This window comes from Ambystoma mexicanum, chromosome 6q, assembly GCF_040938575.1.
Source record: "Ambystoma mexicanum isolate Mex_15411 chromosome 6q, UKY_AmexF1_1, whole genome shotgun sequence".
Classification (NCBI taxonomy): domain Eukaryota; kingdom Metazoa; phylum Chordata; class Amphibia; order Caudata; family Ambystomatidae; genus Ambystoma; species Ambystoma mexicanum.
The window spans coordinates 3,189,252-3,206,705 of record NC_090937.1 but is presented as its reverse complement, the minus strand read 5'-3'; the positions used below and the strand labels follow the sequence as shown (position 1 = coordinate 3,206,705).

Below are 17,454 nucleotides of genomic sequence, written 5' to 3'. Positions count from 1 at the left end.
ATAACTCCTTGTCGGTAACCACATAGTTTAACTCGGGTGCCGAGAACTTTCTGGACCAAAATGCTACTGGGTGAAGCTGGCCAGTTTCAGGGTCCTTTTGAGACAGGACAGCTCCCATGGCTAGCCTGGATGCATCAGTTTCCACTATGTATGGAAGGTCAGGGCGCGGGTGCTTTAATACAGGTGCAGACGTGAATTTCACCTTCAGCTCTTGGAAGGCAATTTCAGGTTCTTCAGTCCACATAAAGCGTTTATTTTTTCACAAGAGTGCTGTGATGGGATGTACGACGTGAAAAATCTGGGATGAATCTGCGGTAGAAATTGGCAAAGCCGAGCATGCTTTGTACTCCATTAACTGAACTTGGTGATGGCCACTTAAGGATTGCGTCCACCTTTCGTGAGTCCATTCGGACTCCCTTTGGGGTCAGGATAAACCCAAGGAATTCAACTTCTGTGGCATGAAAAACGCATTTTTCTAGTTTTGCATATAGTTTGTGCTGGCGCAATTTCTCAAGGACTGCTCGGACGTGCTTCACATGGTCAGGTTCTGAAGAGGAGTATACTAGAATATCATCGATATATATGACAACACAAACGTCAATGAGTTCACAAAGAACATCGTTCATGAAGTATTGGAAGGCTGCTGGTGCATTGCACAACCCGAAAGGCATCACCTGGTATTCGAATAACCCATACTTAGTGCGAAAAGCAGTCTTACATTCGTCGCCCTCTTTTACACGTACCAGATGGTATTCCCCCCCGGAGATCTAATTTAGTGTATATACAAGCGTCCTTCACTTGGTCTAGTAGTTCAGGGATCAGAGGGAATGGGTATCGGTTCTTAACAGTTATCTGGTTCAATGTGCGTTAGTCTATGCACGTTCTGAGGTCACCTTCCTTTTTGGGCACGAAGAACAAAGCTGAAGATGCAGGGGACTTGGATGGGCGAATAAAGCAATTGGCAAGGTACTGGTCTAAGTATTGTCGTAGGTGAAGGTTCTCAGGTTCCGTAAGGGCATAAATCCTGCTACAAGGGGGTTGTGCCCCGGGTATGAGATCGATTTGACAATCGTAATATCTGTGAGGAGGTAACGTGTTTGCCTGTTCTTTTTGAAAGACATCCTGGAATTCTTGGTATTCTGGAGGTAGTTGCATGACTGCTGTGGTTACTGTGGCCAGACCTGCGTTCTGATTTTTCTTTGGGTAACAGGTTTGTGCACAATCCGGGAAGGATATTCTCTTCTCTCGCCAATCAATACAACCATTATGTGTTTCCAACCAAGGTATCCCCAGTATTATTTGGAACTGTGGGGCTTTGATTAGATCAAACACAATAGTCTTTCGATGCCCATCCTGACCCAATAGTGTCATCTCTGCGGTGGAATGAGTTACAGGCCCAGAGGCATTTTCAGTTCCATCGACTGTGGTGATGACATCTGAGGTGGTTTTTCGGCAGAGAGGTAGATTCATCCTGGAAGCCAATTCATAGTCCACATAGTTTCCTACGGCCCCGCTATCAATGTATGCCCTTACTGCGTGCATACGCGATGGCTGCCCTGGATCTACGAGGACCATTGGTATGATGAAATGCGAGGTCCGAGTATCCTTCTTCAAGCTCGGCAAGCGGACCTCTACGCTTGTCGGGCGTGGTCGTTTCCCAAGTCTGACTCCATATAGCTTTTATCAGCAGCTCCTACCACCTTCTTGGGTGGTTTTACAGGGCAATCCCGTAGAAAATGCCCAGAAGTTCCACAATATAGACACAATTGCATTTGACGTCTCCTTTCTCTATCCTTCTGGGTTAAGGGTACTTTAACCCCACCGATTTGCATGGGTTCTGAAGCATCTGCTCCTTTGGGGTTAGCGTGGGTTTTGACCAACACCCGATTCTCAAACTTGGCTCGATCAGCCTTTCTGTTCTGAAGTCTGTGATCTAACTGGACCACTAAGTCAATATATTCAGCGCAGTCTTGAGGTGGGTTCACGACCTGAGCCAAGACATCCTTGAGTTCTCCTCGTAGCCCTCGATGAAATAACGTGATTCGTTTTACATCCGGCCATCCAGTTTCCACTATCAACCTATTAAAGGCCGCGATGTAGGATAGAAGGTCCTGGTTACCCTGTCGTAGGGACAAAAGTTCGTCATCCAGGGCCTGTCCTTGGGAGTGCCGGGCAAATAGTCTTTCCATGCTCGTTTGAAAGCCCTGAAATTCCAGAAGAATTGGGTCAACCTGAGTAACTAGTGGAATTGACAAATCAGCTGCACTGCCGCTGAGATACGAGAATACAAAAGCTACCTTGGCTTGATCGTTTGGGAAGGCTCCAGGTCTGCATAAAAAGTGCAGGCAGCATTGGTTCATAAACACGGCAAACCTTTTGGGATCTCCGGCAAAGCGTTCGGGTGGAGCTAATGGAATATTTCCTGGTAGGTTTATTTGCACAGGGTTACCCGATAACACAGGAGCTGGATTTCCCCCGGAACCAGGTAGGGGTGCTTGTTCAGCCTGGCTTTGCAATAGTTGCCTAGCAAGGTCATCAGTTCACTCCTTTGACACAATCAGTTCTCTCCTAAGAGCATTGGTTTCTTGACGGGCGGAATGCACTTCAGCCCTCAATTCCCCTAGTAATTGGGCCATTTGGTCAGTCTCTGAGGTATCCATAATGCCCGGGTGGGAATTTGTGGGTAGGCTTTGTGTTCTGTTACGCTCACCTGGCTCCCACAGAGGCGTCGATCTGAACTGGACAGCTGCGGTCTCCACCAATGTGACGCGTAGGGCCGAGATGAAGGACTGGACTAGCCCACCTAGCTTCGTTTGCTTGGCCTGATGGTTTGAAAAGAGGAGCTCTCCATCCTGCATTGAGCGCAGGGGTGCGTTGATAACCAGTTGCTTCACTGGCTCGAAGGAATTGGTGAGTTCCAGAACAATATTGACTCCTAAAAGTATGTAGTTCGTAAGAGTTCAAATGCCCGACTTTCACTCTTGTCCGATTCCTTGCAGATCGCAGCTTGACCCTAGCTAAGAGTTCCTCGTGGCAACCGGTAATATTCTGGTAAGGATTTGTATTTCCAACACAGTTCGATAAATAATGTCAATATGTAACCTGTTGCTTTCTCCCTTATTCACGCACTGAGAGAAAGAATGAAGTCTCGGGGAATAATACCTCCGGCGGTAAAATCAGGTAAGTCTAATGTGGTGAGGAGGGTTCCCCTTGATAGTCCCTTTGTTTCACCTTGCTGTCCTTTTGTTTTCCCTTAGGGGCTGGGGTTCGGCGAAGATGCAGTGGAAGCTGCGCCGACCCGTGAAGAGGAATAGTACCCCCGGTGGTAAAATCAGGAAAGTCTATGGGGGGGTTACTAATATTCCTCTGTGTATTCCCTTGGCTCACCTTGCTGTTCTTGTCTACTCCTTAGGTGCCAGAATGCGGCCGGAACATGCAGGAGGATACGGTGGAATGTGAAGATGCTGCGAAGGCCGGTGAGTTCAGCGCGGCGCTGCAGCAGGCGAGGCGACGCGCATAAAATAACTTCTTTCTTCCAGCTCGAAGGCACGATGGATCGGGAATTCAGGTAAGGATCAAAGGTATTGCTCTTGTTCTAACCTTTTCTCCTTCTTTCCCCCTTTTTCTAGGAGCTCCAAACTCGAGGCGGGCATGGCAGAAGGCTGGATATACACTTGCAGGCACGGTGAGCGTTACGCTGCTGGATGCAGAATAACACGAAGCATGTGCTACTCTTTGGACGTGGTTTAAATAGCCTCCAAAGTAGTCCCAGATAAGTATTCCTCCCCAGCCCCGCCCGAGTAAAAAATAGTCCCTAGGTAAAATAGTCCCAAGCCTCATTTGGCTTGGAGCTCTTGCAGCATGGTCTGCATCAGGTAAATTCTACTCTATGAGCCTGGCGCCTATGGCGTCAAAGATCTGGTCAAGGGTTTGGACTTCACTCGCCACCGGACAGGATTCAGGGCACCTGGACTCTGCTCTCAGCAAGGCACTCTAGTCTGCGCGGCCTCTTGGACTGGAACTGACGGGTTCTGGGTTACAGCTCTGCTCTGCGGATCTGGATCTTAGTTCTAGCATGGGGTTCTTAGCTAGAACAGCAAAACAGCTCAGCCAGGCTGTTGGATTTTGTGGAGCTCCTTGGAGGTTTAGGGGTTAGAATCAGGTTTCAAAAGATTCTGAAGGCCAGCTGAGAAGGGTTCAGCTTTTTTGGATTGGGTCTTTCTGCTTCAAAGTTCTAGAGTCTGGTTTCTGGATCTATGTCTGGAGCCTGGATCTTCCTGCAGGGTGCTTCGCCAAGGAATCAGTTGATGAGTGGAAAGTGTGTGTCCTGTCTGTCCTCAGCAGTCCCTATTTATCCATTTCCAAAGTGCGTGGGGAGGCTGATTATCTAAGCCCAACCATCTAAGGATCTGATTGGTCAGAGAATTTCCCCTCTCCTGATTTGAGACAGGAGCAGTGTGTCATATGTGTCAGAGTGACACTGTGTTTATGGCCCATACTTAGGAAATCTATTTTACCCACAAAACATATTTCCAAGATGCACAACTTGTTGATGTTACATATACACATCACAGATTAAGGCATGTCTCTGTTCAAGTCCCATGTTCCTACGAGCTTTGGTTCAGAAATGACAACTTTTTCGCGCTTTTGGTGGGATTCTCAATGTTAGTTCTGCACCCATTTTTATACATGCATGCACATCCCATCTGGGCATATTTCTGTAATTTTTCATGTTCCTAACATAAACACAATGGCTACAATATGAATAATTTCCGGGGTTCAGTCTCAGAACATCACACAGATTCCAGCTTAGTCTTAAACTGTGAGCGAATTTTTCATTTTAACAATTTCCAAGTTTCATATTTTTGTCAGTTCAGTGCACTTTGCTATAAGCATTTTTCTAAAACATACATTTACTCCAACTTCAATCCACATTTTCAGTCTGGCCCGCACCCAGAGCTGGGTTGAGTCAGAGGGTCACATGGCTTGCCTTCCTGCCAGAGCAGTTGTTTGTCATTTACACCCGAATTATCATTTTCTATTCAGCCCAAGGAACCCATTGTTTCTTTCTACGGGCAGAAGAAGAAATCTCCTCCCCTCCTGATTAACATGCCAATGCGATATCCTCCTTTTGGTGGGAATGAAGGTGTGAGTTTCTCAGGGTAAGAAGGCCTCTTGGAAGATTTAACTGAATCAGGTTACCTTCTGGTCAATTGTAACATAGTTCCTTGTGAAAAAAATACATTTATAAATTTAAAATAAGCAAACATATCTTTACTTCCAGTCTTTTTCAACATGAAAATCAATGTGTGGCACTCTTTTATGGCATTTTGATGGAATTCTCTTCTTTGGCATATTTAACTTCTGAAACACCAGTTCTCCTGTCAGAATTAGAGATCGCCAGCACCTGTCGGAGGCGAGTAACGGTACTGCACCCATTTTTGACAGCTTTCTTTCCATCAAGTATCTTTAAAAGAGGATTTTGTTCTGATAACATATGATTCTTGCTGACATTGTATATATGTGGATTCGTGACATAGAATAATGTGGAACAACCAACAAGGAGGTTGGATCTTTTAGGTGGTTTTTGCACATTTTTGACAATCAAGAAAATGGATTTCCAAACAGCTCTAGGTTTCTTTTTGGCAATCAGCATTGCTTTTTCAAGTGATTTCAGGCTATTTTGTGGGTAGCCCAATGGTGGGTTTTGGCAGTGGTCTCCTGTGTTACCACTGACATAGGCAAAAGTGGATGCCAGCCTATTTTTCAGATTTTTACTGCACACTTTCTGGTGATTTTTAGCGAGCAGCATGCTTTCCGGTGGCCATTTCTGATGCTTCTGCTGCCAGCAATGCACAGTAATGTTGCAGGGCCTGGACTAGTGGGTTGAGACATCCTACAGTTATTACAATGTCTCCGAGTTTTCAATGTAAAGGGCTCACTGGTCTAGGTGCAGTTGTCAGACACAACGATCTACCCATCACAGGTCACGCAACCAGGATCCCTGTCTCTCAGATACTTGTCTTTAATGTGATGACTTCTGGCTTGTTCTCCTCAACCTCCTGGCTCTGCCATCAATTGTTACACCCACCTTCAAACTGTTAGGCCTTGACGCTCTGTATTTAGTGATAGAAGTTCAGTTGAGGGTGTTTTACTCATACCCACCTTCTTATGTTTCTTTGTCACCCGTGTGCCTTCTGCTCCAACTGCTTTCCACTTGGGCGCTCGGGTGATGCACTTTAATTGCTTAGGTTTATTCGATTGCACCCTTAGAAAGCTTAATTTCAGAATTCCATTCCATTTAGTATTAATTGTGCTTTATTACAAAGTTAGCTCTTATGTGGTTAGCAATATGCATTGGTTTCACTGTATTTCATAAGCGTTAATTTCATTTTGATTTTAAAGTTCAACTTATTTCGGTATTGAATAAGCTGTGCTTTGCCTAATTTTCAAAGTTCTATTTAGTCAGCATTCAATGAGCCTTGTTTCGTGTATTTCTGAAAGTTCCATTTAGTTCGGTCTTCGATAACATTGAAGGAGCGCCACGGAATTAATGCGTGTTTCTTTGACACTCACCGGTTTATGGCGTCGTCTTCTCTCGCACTCCATTGCCTGCCGCGTGTCTTCCTCTGCACGGCGGCCCCCAGAGTTGCGCTTTCTTGCTGCAGACAGCGTCCCTCCTTCTTGGTGCTCGCCCGCAGCTCCTGCTACCGAGCACAGCTCACTGACACCCCAGGCTACAAACACTTACACGGCCCCCCTGGCTATACGCTGTGTAAGCCTCCTGTGAAGGTTGCCGGCGTCCTAGGTCCTTGTCCGGTCCCACCACAGTGGCATCTTCTGTAGCAGGGTTTCCCTCCGATTTCTCCTATATCGGTCTCCCAGTTGCTCTCTACTGTGCTGCACTGGTCTCTTTTTATACACCTGCAGGCCTGACAGGGTGCAGGTGTGGATGTTTAATAGGACTTGCCTGTCCACAATTAAAGGGACATGCCTGACCCTTGTAACCCTCTATAGGCATTTTCCTCGTCCTAGTACCAACGCGGTGAAAGTGTTTGGTGTTCATTACTCTCAGTTGCCTCTTCTTCGTCTCAGCACCAACGTTTTGAGAGTGTGTGGTGTTCATTACTCTCAGTCTCCTCTTCCTCGTCTCAGTACTGTCAAGTGAACCATGTGGGGAAAAGAGGGAAACTGGTTTATAAGAACCCATAAAGGTCAGGGGTGGCAGTGGGACCCGGTGAGGCTATCATTGATGTACCAGAGGTTCGACCCCTGCTGCTGGAGGCAATGCAGATGGAGGTCAGACTACTGGCACATGTGTTAGGCCTGCGATAAGGTACAGAGTTACTGGAAGGAAATCCTGGGCTGGATGCGGGACCTCAAAGGACTTGATAGGCGACTGGATACCCTCTTGGTGTTATTTGGGATTGAGGTGGTTGAAGGGGACTGGCACAAACTCCCACACATGCCGCACTTTCTGTTACTAGCAGTCAGAGCATGCATAGTAGGATGTTGGAAAGGGGCGGAACTCCCCAGCGAAAGGCAATGGGCCACCAAGGCCTTGGACATATACCGAATGGAACAATTTACCAGGCAATTACATGACAAATCCCCCTGATGGGAAATGGAATGGGCTCCTTTCCTGGAAAGATACGACCTGGAAAGGCCCCAGATGGACGCCTCGCAATTAACTGGGGGGAGGGGAACGGGGAATGGGATTTATATGACAAGTCGGCCAGACCCCACAGCAGACCTCGGAGCGGAAGGATGAGAAATGCAGGAGGAGGTTTAGAGTGGATTACAAATGAAAAAAGAATGGAGGTGGAAAAGGGGCCATCCGAGGATAGGTCCCAATGCAACTATAAGAAATTTCCTTTCTGGAGACCATGTGGCTGGAATGAGGAAACGGGGGAAGTGGCACAAATTAGGGGGGATGGTTGGGGTTATTACTTTGTTTTATAACAAAAAAGTCTAAATCTTCACATGGTACGAAATTGAAGTAGAAAAAGTATAATTGCAATTTGATGTATGCTGCCCATGTTGATTTATTAATTAAACAAATTTGAAAACAGTCAAAGACTGAGCGAGACCAATGGGAATTTGCTCATACACATCAAATGCAGGCCAACAAACCACCTCAGTCGATAATAAAATTCAGTACTACCCGTAATGATTTTCAGCAGTGTGTTACCGCTCCATTCTGTTCTCACGCTGTCACCTCAGGTGGTTAATATGTCAATATGGAAAAAGCCAACTGCCTGCTTCTCGGGATCAAACCTTGGATGTCATTACATGTCTACCCCTGCAGCCCACATATCCCAAACGGTCAAACTGGAGAGGCATGTTGAAACCCTACCGAGCCTTTTTCTCCAAGGACAGCACCTCCTCAGTTCCCCTCACGCATCCACGCAGCAAGGAGGACGGAGGCCCAGATTTTCCATGCTATGATATGAAATATGATTGTTTATTTATATAGCGCCTATACACAATGTGTTTCAAAGCGCTTCAAGGCAAGGAAGGGAACAAGGGAAAATACAACCACATTCTTACAGGCCATGAACAGTTAGGCTGTGAAATTAACTATCGTACTCGGCCTGACGACATTTCAGATAGTGCAAGAGCTAAAACATAGATAAGGAAGGGAGGGGGAGAGTGGGAAGGAAATGGAAACAGACAGGCAACTACCGTACTAGGCCTGACGACATTTCTGGTGGAGCCGGAGAAAAACAAAAGGTGAGGGAGAGGGGTGCAGAAAGGGAGGGAGGAACAAAACAAGTGACTATCATACTAGGCCTGACGACATTTCAGATAGTGCTGGAGGCGTGGTGGGGAGGAAAAAAACAGTAATGGGAGGGTGGAGGAAACAGATGAGGTTGCTATCATATTAGGCCCAGGGACAATTCTGATAGAGTACGTGCATAGAAGAAAGTAAGGGGAAGAGGTAGGAAAAGGGAGAAGGGAAAGGAGGAGAGAAAAGAGGAAGCAGTCAAAAAGAGTGGAGAAGCAAGAGTGGAGAGTGAATACAATTGCAGAAGTCATTAGTAACACATAATGTTGCAAGCCAGGATACAAGATGAAGATGGGAACAGCATGATTCAGGGCCACCATGAGTACAAGATGCAAAGGAAGTCCAGCATGAGAGTTGAGAAAGAGTGACGCACCGTGAATGAATGAAGTCCATAAAAGTCAAATCCAGCATTGGCCACAAGACAGTGATGGTGAAGGAAGGCACCAGGTGGGCGGGGCTTGCTAAGTGGTGAAAAAGAGCATCAGGCAGGAAGGCACCAGGTGGGCGGGGTTTAGGCCAGGTGACCTAGATCCACTTGCACCTGCTCCCCATCTGCAAAGGAAAAGAAGCTGGAGGGCTCCTTAGGTAGGGAAACAGAGCGGCAAGCAGGAAGGCACCAGGTGGGCGTGGCTTTCTAAGTGGTGAAAAAGAGCGGGAAGCAGGAAGGCACCAGGTGGGCGGGGCTTGCTAAGTGATGAAAGAGCGGGAAGCAGGAAGGCAACAATTGGGCGGGGCTTGCTAAGTGGTGAAAAAGAGCGGCAAGCAGGAAGGCGCGAGGTGGGCGGGGCTTGCTAAGTGGTGAAAAAGAGCGGCAGGCAGGAAGGCACCAGGTGGGCGGGGCTTGCTAAGTGGTGAAAAAGAGCGGGAAGGAGGAAGGCACCAGGTGGGCGGGGTTTGCTAAGTGGTGAAAAAGAGCGACAGGCAGGAAGGCACCAGGTGGGCGGGGCATAGGCCAGGGGACCTAGATCCACTTGCACCTGCTCCCCACCTGTAAAGGAAAAGAAGCTGGAGGGCTCCTTAATTAGGGACACAGAGCGGCAAGCAGGAAGGCACCAGGTAGGCGGGGCTTGCTAAGTGGTGAAAAAGAGTGCTAGCAAGAAAGTGGTCAGAAAGGCAGGCTTTCATATCTGGAATGTCGTGGTTCTGATATTATTGTGGATCTCGGGCAATGTTTAAAGTACTGGTTCATAGTTTCAGTCTTTGTAAGAAGTTGGGGGACAGGGAAGCAGTCATATCTCTAATGGTACAGCAGATGGGTGACATATTTGGAAGAATTGTGCTGTTGATGATAGAAGCATGACATTTGGGGAACTTATGCTACATATGGAAAGGTGTTATTTTTTATTTTGTATTTTATTGTATTATTTTACTATCAAAACGTTTAACAAAATCAAGAATAAAACATCAGACATCAATCTTTCATTTCTTCTGTCATTAATCCCCATTCAACTTTCTGACCCCAACCGTTCAAGGTTCATGTGCTTCCATCAATATTCATTAATCATTAAACACTCTTGGGTCACCGATTTCTGTGGCCAAAATGTTGTCCAAATAATCCACCACTGCACAGACCAACATGTGGTTATTTCCAGCCAGAATTTGCAACCATCATTCTTCCATGTTCTCATTTAAGGGGGGAAATTTCCCTAGAGCTGTCATTCTCATCTGTAGGGCTGTACATTCCGCAATCAAATGTTTCAGTGATTCCCCTTTATGATTACAGAACCGTCAGATGTTGTTTGCAGTGTTTTTATCATGTTTTTAACAATCGCATTTCTGTAGTTGGCAATTGGTTAAGCCGCATCATAATAAACTGATCACAGTGATATCTCTAGGGAACTTTTTGAAGACACTTCGGAATTTGATTTATTCCACATGATTCTCCACTCAGGCTTGACTTAAACTCTGCTCTAGGATTTTTGTGTTAATCCAGTCACAGTACATTATCTTTTTCTTCACTGCACAAGGATTTTCAGGTAGCATCTTGAGGTTGGCTCCAACCAGCGTTAGGTGTGTCATCATTTTTGTGGACCAGTATTTTATCAACCCTTGATAGTTTTTCTTTGTTGATTCTTTGAACATCTTTTATGGAGGCGCAGAATTGTCCAGTGTCATCTTTCTCAGGAGACAGTGATTTCCATATCATTATGGAATTGAGAGATTGTAAACCCATCTCATCGTATTGTTTGTTTGGTTTGTTTGTTTTATTCATTTGTATTGTGCGCCAGACCCGAGGGTATCAGGGCATGGGAGCATCAAGGTTATTCGCAGCTTGGTTACAGTGCTGTACAGTAGTTTACAGGTGTATACATGGGTCAGTACAGGTACAGATACAGGCATAGTCATTCAACAATAATTTACTAAATGTACATAGGAGGGCTAGCATGGTGAGGTTATCGGTAATTTTCCTTTATCCATTGGATGTAGTTGCATCTAAAGAGGGGGTATGTTTGTGGTGTCCTTAAGGTAGGTGGAAGGGAGTTCCAGTGTTGGGCTGCGTTCACCTGGAAGCTATTACTGCCAGTTTTGGTTCATTTAAATCTAGGGACTGTAAGCAGATTGGCATTGGCATTTCTGGTGGATTGGTTGGGGGTGCATCTCTCAACTCTGTCGACAAGGTAACGAGGGGCTGCATTGTTGAGGCATTTGTGCATCAGAGAGGCTACCTTGAGCATGATTCTATCAGTGGTGGTGAGCCAGTTGTGGGCTCTCGTAATGTTGATGTGTTCTTTTTTGGAGATACTCAGAGCTGCTCTGAGAGCATTGTTTTGCAAAATCTGGATTTTAGTTGTAACATATTTATTGGCACCTACATATAGGGCGTTACAATAATCCACTTTTGACAAGATTATGGCTCTGGCTAAGGTAGTGCAGCTAGTGCAGCTCTGGGTCGAAAGGAAGGGTTTAGCTGCTCTTATTAATTTACAGGTATAAGCTGTAGAGAATGCCATGGAGATTACCTGTTTGCGGAAGGATAGGGTGGCATCTAGATAGAACCCTAGCGTTTTAACTTCTTTGGCTACATTAATAGGATTGCCATCTACATTGAAGCTGGCGCATTTGTGATCCAATTTGTTTAAGTTGGGGGTGGAACCAAGGATGATGAGTTTGGTTTTGTCATCATTCAGGCATAGACTGTGAGAGGCCATCCATGCCTGGATGATGACCCTGTTCACCCAGCCCAAATCCTTGTCGTAATCTCCCATCAGCGGGATGAGAATCTGGGTATCATCAGCGTAGTTAGTGTAGGTGATACGCAGACCATCAAGATCTTCGAACAGGGGCTTCGTGAACACGTTGTACAAAGTAGGGGAGACGCAGGTAATGGGGATAGGGTCAGCGGAGGCTGTGGTGGAGAAGACACGCATGGACCTGTTGTTGAGGAAAGATTCGATGCAGCCGATCGCCTCTTGCGAGAAGTGGGCTGCCGAGTCTAGGTGATTACAGAGAATTTTGTGGTCTACTAAATCAAATGTTGCTGAGAGGTCAAGTAGAAGTTGTAGAGCATTTTTCCCATTGTCTCTAAGGGTATCAATTTGAGCTTTAAGGTCGATAAGTGCGGTCTCTGGCCCATGTTGGGGTCTAAAGCCCGACTGATGGATTCCCAGGAGATGGTTTGTTTCTAGGTATTTTTGTATTTGTAGATAGGGTGTCTTATCTAATATTTTAAGCATGAAGTGGACGGTGGTGATGGGTCTGTAGTTCGTGGGTATTGATGGGTCTAAAGAGGGTTGAGTAAGAGGGGGACCCATGACTCTTTAAGATTGCTGGGGATGGTCCCTGAGGAGAAGGAGGCGTTGATGAGCTTAGTGATGAAGGGTGAAAGGTACCTGGCAGCATCTTTGATGATTTATGAAGGGTCGCCTTGGCAATTCGATGGTTTGAGGCTGAGAATGATTTTTTCCACCTCTATCGTGGAAACCTTGGAGAAGCTGAAGCGAAGAGGGGGTTTAGGTGTTGAGGTTTGGGGAGGGGTGTTGGACACATGAGCTGTGAAGATGAGGGATTATTTCTTGTTATTGATTTTGACTTGTAGGCCTGCGACTTTATTGGAGAGGGCATTTTGGACACTGGTGCACCATTGTTTGTCTTTCACACAACTGCCAAGGACTGGAATAGGTGTTTCCAGCTCTTTGATGATAGTAAACAATTCTTTAATGCTAGAGTTAGCTTGTGATATTCTTAGGTTGTATGACTCTTGTTTGGCGATTAGAATTTCTTTTTTGTAGAGTGCAGTTATTTCATTAAGGTTCAACTTATTATTAGCTGAAGGTGATTGTCTTCAAGCATGTTTGCTTTTACGTTTCTCGAGTCTAAGAGATTTCAGATAGGGTGAGAACCAAGTGTTCAGGAGTTTTTTGGGTTTGCTTTTCTTAAGTTTTAGCGGTGCAATGGCGTCTAGAGCTGATCTCATGTTTTTGTTGTAGCCATCTACCAGGGAGTGAGGGCTGGCAATTGCTGATAGTAAATTCAAGGTTGGGAGTATGAGGGATATGAGATTTTCAGCAGTAATGTTTTTCTTATTTCTCGTTGGGATGGCTGAGGCTAGTGAGATATTAGTGGTAGGGGTTGAGGCCTCGAGAGAGAAGGTAAGGAGGTAGTGGTCTGACCACGGCTGAGGCGAGATATCAGTAATGGAGGCTGGACAATTATAGTCCGCAATCCAGTCGAGGGTTCTCCCCTTGTTGTGAGTGAGGAAGAGTCGCTCTTTGGATAAATCCTAGCTCAGAGAGAGTGTCATCGATGAGGGTGGCCTGAGGGTCTTAAGGGTCTTTATAGGGTGGTTGTAAGGTCCTCTTCAAAGGAGCCTAGCGGGCCAGGGGGTCTGTAGAGTAGATGAATGGTGAGGGATTCGGAGTTGGCGATGGGCATTTTAGCTATTAACGATTTGCAAGATGTGGAGTTGTCCGAGGTGGCAAGTCTCATGTTAAGGTGAGTTTTGGCAATTATAGCCAGGCCTCTGGATTCTGTTCTGTCTACTCTAAGGATAGTATAGTCATCTGGGATAGCTAGCAAAAAGCTTGGGCCAGTATCTGTGTGGAGCCAGGACTCAGTGATGGCTAAAAAGTCCAGTTTTATTTCTAGAATGATGTCATGTCTGTAGCTTGGGCTTCTACTGAGAGTGCATTTATTAGGACACCTCTAATGGGAGGGTGTTGCCTCCATTGGTACATTTTTGGGCAGCCGTAGAACTTTTCTCAAAAACTGGCCTTGCAGTTGTGTCCATATAGCATTATCAATATTGGGACCGGCTTTGCTGCCAAAAGTGATTGTTGCCATCACTTTTTGTCAGTAAAACATTAGTACAGGTATTACTGAGAATTTGCAGACATCACGATGTAATTTAGCCCCTTGTAATTTCAGATTTGTCATTTTGCCTTTCAAATCTTCTGTCCAATGCCACTCTCTTTTGATGTATTAAATAAGATGCCAAGATACCTGATATTTTGAGTTCTTTCTAGTGGTTGATTATTTATTAGCCAGTTGAAGTGTTTTCCTTTTTTCCCCAAGATCAGTGCCGAATATTACAATCTTTGTTTTCTCAACATTAATTTCCATGTAATTTCTCTCCAGATAGGATTGAAGCCCAGTTATTAGGCGTTGTAGGCCTATTTGAGTAGTGCCTGCCAGAACAAGATCATCAGCATATGAGGCCCAACTGATTGAATGCCCATTTAAGTATTGGTGGAAAGACTTTACAGTCTGCCAGAGTCTCTGGCATGTCGGCCATGTATAGTTTAAAGAGTAATGGTGCCAGGGGGCACCCTTGCTTCACTCCCCTGTTTGTTGCGATTTTTCTCCTTCCGCATTCAATTTTACTTGAATTTATGTTTTTGAGTGAAGTTGCACAATGCATTGCAGTAGGTCTATTGGACATCGCCATTTGTGTAGATTTGCCCATAGAGTTGTTCTATTGACCGTATTGAATGCTCGTCGCAAATCTACAAATGCTAGGAAGAGATTATTTTTGTTTTCATTGCATCCAATTTCAAAAAATTGAGTAGTGCCAAATTTACCTCGACACCTACACCATTGGTAAAAACCCATCTGTCTGTAATCGACTGTTTTTTTTCGCTTTCCCATTTTGCCAGCCTTTTCTGCAAAAATGCGGAAAAGATCTTTCTCATAACATCAAGCAAGGCAATCGGACAGTAGTTAGCTGGCTCTGTTTGGTCTCCTTTCTTAAAAATTGGATCCACTACTGCTGACTGCCAAGAACTAGGCATGTTTTTTGTTATCGAGATTGATTTGAATAGGATTTCGATGAACACTGCCGACTGGGTTTTATGTTTCTTTAACATTAAATTGTTGACTCCGTCGGGACCTGCGGCACCAGAATGTATTATTCAATTTGTTCTTCTCAATTGCGATTTTGGTATTGTATGTATGTTTGTGTTTCAGATGATCAATTTTAAAACCACTTTTGGTGGTTTTGAATTGGGCTAGTAATGGGCCATATTCTGCCGAACTTTCTCCTCGTTCATTGTCATTCTCGAGTTTCGACGTTAGTTCTGCAATTTCTATTGGTCTTATTCTCAATCGATTTAGGCCCGGGTTTATCTCCAGAGTTTTTGTATAGAGCTTGGTTGGTGGTATGGAAGAATTTTTGGTTATCCACAAGATTGTTATGGCATCATGGTCACTGTGCTTCTTCCCGACTATGATCAGACTGTTAATTTTTATAAGAATTCACTGGAGGTCCATATATAGTCTATAGTTTTATGGACATTGTTCCTGTGCCATGTTGGCCGTGCAGGAATATCTCCTACAGTTTGCCCATTTAACATTCCACAGTTCCTGTTTGCTAGATCATCCATCCAGCGCTTACCTCTAGCAAATTTCGGCTCTGCAGTTGAGTCTTTTATTTTACCACTACTATCAAACCACGAGTAATTTAAATCTCCACATATCACGATGTCATAATTGTGGTAGGTCAGCATAAAATCATCAATTAAAGATGTAATCGATGCCATACATTTATTTGTTGAAATTTTTATTGGATTCCATTAGACATTCACCAACAGCATGTATTCACTCGAGCTCCACTCCTCATGTTTAATTTGGATAACCAACCCTTGTACAAAGGCATTTGGATGGAACGATTTTAGCACAAGCCAACCGGTTCTGTTCTTTATTAGAGTTATCAGTCTGGAGAATGGCCGACCCTTTTTATTTTTCATGGCCGGATTTAAACCTAGATTGTAGCCTTCACAAATTGGAGCAGTTCTCATCCATGTTTCCTGTAATCATATCACTAAATAGGCACCTTTATCTATTTCATTATCCTGAAACAAATGAAGAAAACCCCTTGTGTTTCAAGAAAATAACGAGCACTCCTCCAAGTTAGATGATGGGTTGGCTAATGGTGTTTCACATGAGTTCTTTCATCTACTGTTCAACAAGCTGACTTCTTGTTTATAAATCGCCCTATCATCTTGGGCATCATTTTCTGCTCGAGTCGCTCTTGGAGGGAACAGCGTCTTTCTTCATTTGCTGTGGCTTTTGCCCACATCTTTTTTCCCACTTCTCTGCCGTTGCTTATCTCATAACGAACATCAATAGTTTGCGACCAGATGTGAGTTGACATGCAAGAGTACTCGGCTGAACGCGATTCGGACAGATATTCAACTATGTTAATGTCATCTGATTGGATGGTCCTCAAGGATAGAACACAATTTAGCAGCTTCATTACATTCCTTCTGTTTAGGTTAACTTCACTTTTGCCACGTAATACATATTCCAGTTGAATTTTATTTGTTTGGGCTGCATTTGGTTTTGAAGTTGCATGTTCCGGATGTTTAACTCTTCCTACCTTATTCACTTGAGAAGTTGTATATTTTGGATTTCAATTTTTTACCTTCTCTATTTGAATGTTTTTGAACAGAATCCTTTGTTCCACTAATTTTCGGTACTGCTGAAGTTTTGTTTCTTCTTGGACTCATTATGCACTGACGTTTCACAGTTTTGAACTTTCTTAGAACTCTCCGAGCACAGTGAGCATGGAGTCCACGTCTGGGTTGCCCCAGGTTCCACCAAAACCCCAAGTTTGTTGCTAATATTCCGTTATAATACCGTCTATGTGTTGTATGAAATTCTTCCATCAGCTTTCACATCCCATTGCGAGCTAAACATACTCCACAGTACTAACCTCTCAAGCACATCGTAGACTTCAACTTTCCACAATGTTTTCTCTGTGTTTCCATTGTTTCTGGTTTGTGTTCATTATTAGGTTTCACCCGGTGCAGAATTAAAGGGTAAATGGATATATTTGAATAAAGAACGGCTATTGAAATATATTTTTGTTATGTTTTCTACACAGCTACATTCTTCCTTTCTGCGAATGTCAGTTTCCAGATACCGAGTGATGGTTTCTTCAACAGGCAGTGGCAGATACACCTTAACGGATGGATCACGATTACACTGATGTGGGACGATCGTCCGGGACGGATCTGCCCTTTGGCGGTACCAGCAACAGGGAGCAACCTGTCATCTTTTACGGTGGTCTAGTAATAAGCTGATGCCAAAGCCTTGCGATTCAAGGTGCGTCGAATGAGCTTCTTCCCCGGAAAGGAACACTGTGTGTCTCATGATAAAGATTTGATGCTCGAAAAGAACAAATAAAAAATTTGGTTGATAATCGAAATTGGCAGATGTTCTCGGTGCGT

General features: G+C 44.7%; 2 protein-coding genes across 4 annotated transcripts in view; one reads left to right on the top strand and one right to left on the bottom strand.

The window, feature by feature from the left end:
- The window catches only part of TMOD1 (tropomodulin 1), a 720,714-nt gene extending 703,272 nt beyond the window's left edge, over positions 1-17,442 (top strand). For both annotated transcript variants that reach the window (XM_069630362.1, XM_069630363.1), the window contains one exon: positions 17,109-17,442. In XM_069630362.1, coding sequence (XP_069486463.1) covers positions 17,109-17,296 — 188 coding nt within the window. In that variant the 3' untranslated portion in view covers positions 17,297-17,442. The remainder of the gene's footprint in view (positions 1-17,108) is intronic.
- TSTD2 (thiosulfate sulfurtransferase like domain containing 2) overlaps positions 1-17,454 on the bottom strand; it is a 784,131-nt gene that overhangs the window by 34,631 nt on the left and 732,046 nt on the right. The gene's annotated exons all lie outside the window — the stretch shown is intronic.